General features: G+C 40.3%; 1 protein-coding gene across 1 annotated transcript; it reads right to left on the bottom strand.

Annotated features, from left to right (window-relative positions):
* Positions 1 to 222: 222 nt before the first annotated feature.
* LOC139734762 (uncharacterized) lies at positions 223 to 2,981 on the bottom strand. The gene is made up of 2 exons (XM_071645558.1): positions 2,489 to 2,981; positions 223 to 698 (listed from the first exon to the last, which is right to left on the bottom strand). Exons 1-2 carry the CDS (start codon positions 2,979 to 2,981, stop codon positions 484 to 486), a joined length of 708 nt encoding a protein of 235 aa, XP_071501659.1. The 3' UTR covers positions 223 to 483.
* Positions 2,982 to 4,520: the final 1,539 nt, after the last annotated feature.

Here is a 4,520-nt window from a genome sequence, read left to right as displayed (position 1 = left end):
TGGGAGTGTGTAGTAAGGATCACTGTATACATGTGTATTTGTCTTTCCATACTGGAATGCTACATGAGGAATGCTTTGGATTTAGCACAAATTGTTTTACTGCTTGTTTAATACCATGTGGATTTTACAACACCAACAAAAAATGTGTCCATTGCCAATGCATGCTTATCTCCTAAATGTAGAAAGTTGTTAGCACTGGTATCTTCAATGCTGGTGATCTTTAAACAGCATCTTATCAATCCATTCCTCAAAAATACATCCTCACTCCAGCAGACGTATATGAAATAGGCACCATGGTAATACACACTTTGTAACTCTGTTTCACAGGAGCTTATTCTTCAGATTCACTTCTCGATGTATGCTTCCTTCCAAAAGTCAGCAATGCAGCATAATACGTGTATCATTTTTGTCTTGTCCCATATGAAATCCGCCTCATACCGGAGAGATGAAGGCAACCATACCAAGTCAATGCCACAAAGGCGATCATGCCACGGAATGGCCAAAGTCCTTCCAGAGGCGGTCAAACTCGTGGACGAATGGTTGCACTATGGCGGGGTTGTCCGTTATGATCATATTCTCGTTGTTTGCGGTCGAGGCGTGGCTGGTCCAATTGAAGGATCCTGAGAGAATTTTCTTTTTGTCAATCAGCAGAAATTTGTGATGCATGAGGTAGACCCGGTTGGTTCTGACCTGTATTCCTGGCAAAGAATTTCAGTCAAAAGATACAGATTTACACCAGAGAAAATTTGTTCGTATTCATTCTTTTTACTTTCTCACTGTGATTCCCTATACCAGATGCAAACAAAGAGACAATTCACACATCTTCATACCTCAAAGAACATGATTGGTTTCAGTTCTTCTCAAATAATGAGATTTGTGAGGCCCCGACACTACCCCCTCATCTTGATATACTGTAGTTGCTACTTATAGGGGCCTACACTGTTTCATAAAACACACTGCAAACTTTAGAATGTCACGACTTTCTCGGTTGTTGTTGTTTTTTGGGGGTTTTTTGGTGTTCAACTTTATTAAAACACTTTAATGTCCATTCAAACATGTTGTGGTATTGCAATGAAGAGTGTTTTATTTTATCTTCGTGGTCATCAGCGCAAGTTCCTGCTGAGCTCCATGAACAGGACTATTAGGCAGAGTAGGGAGAAAATTGAAACAGCCCTGCACTCCTACTAGCAGGAGTGCAGGACTGTTTCAACTTTCTCATTAGATGTGTAGGGTTATTTTCCCTTTCTCCCTGCTCTTGCTAATAATTATGGTCACATCCATGAATCACTCATATCCAGCCCCCCCCCCCCCACTCTTTTCCTTTCTTCATCCCTCTGTTGTTCCTCATCTTGTTTGATGTTGCCTCCCTATTCATCCTTATCCTTCAAAGGTTGCCCCCCATGGTCCTGAGGATCATCACTGACCCTCCTCTGCCTTTTGTCTGTCCACCCTCCTTTAATCCCCTTCCCTTTTGTATACCTGTTAGGCTCCTTGCCCATGACCTCCAACCTTCCCCTTTTGTTTTCTTTTTTTCTGTGTCCCTAGCCCTCCCCTGACTGTTCTTGTTGTGTGTAATCCTTATGTGATTGCTTTCCCTGCCCGTTTGTCATTTTGCCTTTGACAAAAATTCTGCCAGGATCGAAAGCTCAAGCCCCTTTTTTACTCCATCCATGAATCTTGATAGGAACCTGCTTCAAAGGTTGATTAGATTGTCTGCCCCTACATCAGCATTGGGACCATTGAAAAAGACTTACTTCAAGTATTCATGAGAAATTCAACATTTTAAGACCACTCCCTTGACTTTATACCAATTCTGTCACACCCCTTTCATAATTTTGTCTGTTCTAGCATAAATAAATTCTTTGTAAAAGCCCTCTTGTTGCAGTGATTTCAAGCACAGCAAAATGAGGGCAACCAAACCCAAAGAGAGGATCTTTGTCGACCTGTCCTTCCTTAAATTATGCATTTACTTCATTGTTTTTATCAGTATATATATGACTTTTGCGATCAGCTTTGATATCAGCCAATCAGCAAAGGTAAATTCATAGGTGCTTTTGAATACAAACTGAGTATGGAAAGGATAAAGGCTAATTTAACAGCTACATGACTTGAACTGGCTGATAATCTCATCATTAAAAGTGGTGGGTGCACACTCATGTTTCTCCTTAGATTATGGTAAATCTTTACTTTAGATACCGTACCTGATGGGTGAATATTTATCTTAACCCGTTGAGGACGAGTCCTGAGTATACTCGGGCAGGTGTCTATGGGAAATGCACGTTGTAGCTAAATCAAATCGTCCTCAATGGGTTAAAAGGCCTCTGCTCTGATGCTCATGACTGTTGATGGTGCATAAAAAGGCTGATGTTAATGTTGAAATTGGTTCATAGTCAAACACTGCTCATATCAACCATACATTGAGCCTTTGCCTGTTTCACAAAACTTCAAGACCATTTGTAAACCTTAACCCAGTCATAACAAAATTTACCATTGGCGCGGAATCTGCCGATCTGTGTCCCTGTGTAATTCGGGGCCTCTACATTGGTGATGACTCGAACCAGGACACCCTTGGCTCTCATGCGTAGCACAAAATCGACCAAGTCGGTGTCTGTAATGACGTAGACGCAGACATCAAGCGTCCTCTGAGCAGACAGTATGTGGGACAAGAAGATGCTCATGGAATTCTCCTCATGTGAAAATAAACAGTTCTCCCTCTGACATCCATTCCCCCAGAAGAAATACTTGCAGGCCCGCTTCTTGTCAGGATAGATGAGGACCTGGTAGAGGTAAGAATCCTCATAGCCACTCCCTTTTGTCGATGGAGCATCGTTTGCATCTTCTCCCGAATTTCCCATGGTGGCTCCCGAACTGTTGATGATGTTGCGTAAATGTGACAGCAGTTGCTTTCTCCAGATGAGGTATGCTGCCCTGCCCACCACTCCAGCTGCCAGAGTCATCCCAAGAATACGCTTCCAGTCCATGATGCTGCTTGCTTGTGCTCTTCCAGATGGTTGCAATGGCACCACCTGCAAATATTTGCAGAAAAACTTGAAATGTCTACCACATGGTCTATTGAACTCCTGACTTGGTTTGACCGAGGTCTACACACTATAGAACATGGCAATGATCCTGTCTTTTCAGTTAAAAGAAGCTGTGACTGCAAGTTTGCTCAACTAATGTTAGCATTTGTTTCATGATTGATCATTGATACCAAATTCTCTCTCCTTTTTTTTTAATACTTTTTATTTCTGTCAAATGCTACTCACCCTTTCAAAACATTTTTTTAAATATTGATACCATAACTTTATTAGTAATGTTTACCGTTGGCGTTGGTGGTACCTCAACAGTCAAAAGTACCAGTCCACACATCCACTGGTACAGGCACAAGTGAATTTTTACTCAGCATTTCTTCTTAATTTCCTTTTGGGCTTTAGAGTCTAACGTTAGTTCTGATAATTCAGTTGCCAGCCTACACTACAGCTAAGATTTGAGAAAACACATTGCGGCAGAAAATACATGAACTTACATCTATCTTGCACAAACTACACACTGCCCAGTCGCTGTATACAGCGACTGGGCTGTGTATAGTTAATCTTGCGTTGCACGTCTGCACTAGATACAGTGAGTAGCAGAACAGAGGGGATCACGTACGAGTAAATTACTTATACTTCCAGAAACGCAAGAACCTACACGTGGGACTGAATATAATATGGCAGCATAAGAATGTGTATTGGCTGCCGGCTACCTACCAAACGAAGTCCGACGGACGACTTACACCTGATAAGGCAGATTAAAATTCAGGCAAATGTAAAGCAAATTTATTTGGCTTCTGAAAAATTAATTCGTACAGAAATATCACAAAAAAAAGTATTCTACTACCTGGTCGTCAATTGCGTGAACCGGGGCCGAAATCGTAGCAGAAGACGAAGAGAGATCTGAACGAATCTCTCGTTGTAAGTGTAGAGGGCAGCAAACAGGTTTGTACCCACAGAACTTTTTTCTGCGCTTGTACCACTACCTGTGTCTGAGCACCAAAGAGATACAAGGGTATTAATTTCTCCTCACCACTCATTGTAGAACTAAGCTCTTTACATCTGCCACATTTAACTAATTCAATTCACACGTTTTCACAATATTTTGTCTATAATGTTACAACGTGTGTGGCAATGAATTATCATTTTGACTTCTGAAGATGTGTGCTTATTAGATTTAGTAAAAGTTCACTGTGTATTTTTGTAGCGGTAATTTATGTAATGACTAAATTAATTTCTAAAGTGAATTCATATAAAATGTTCGTTAAAATGAATATATTTCATCTTATGAGAAAAAAAACTTTTGTAAATTGCATGCTGCGTGAATATCAAAACAATATTGGTGGTCAAATATTTTGGTTAATGCATAATTATTATGATACTCATTTTGATAAACTCTTATCATCAATGTGATTAATTTACACGATATAGACTCTAGGTCTACTTCTTTCATATTTTTTATTCAACAACTCTTTTACACAATAACAA

The sequence above is a fragment of the Diadema antillarum genome, unplaced genomic scaffold (genome assembly GCF_040938485.1).
Source record: "Diadema antillarum isolate AM-2024a unplaced genomic scaffold, OU_Dant_1.0 seq00000546_RagTag, whole genome shotgun sequence".
Lineage (NCBI taxonomy): Eukaryota > Metazoa > Echinodermata > Echinoidea > Diadematoida > Diadematidae > Diadema > Diadema antillarum.
The sequence above is the reverse complement of the archived record's forward strand: the minus strand, read 5'-3'. Positions and strand labels throughout refer to the sequence as shown.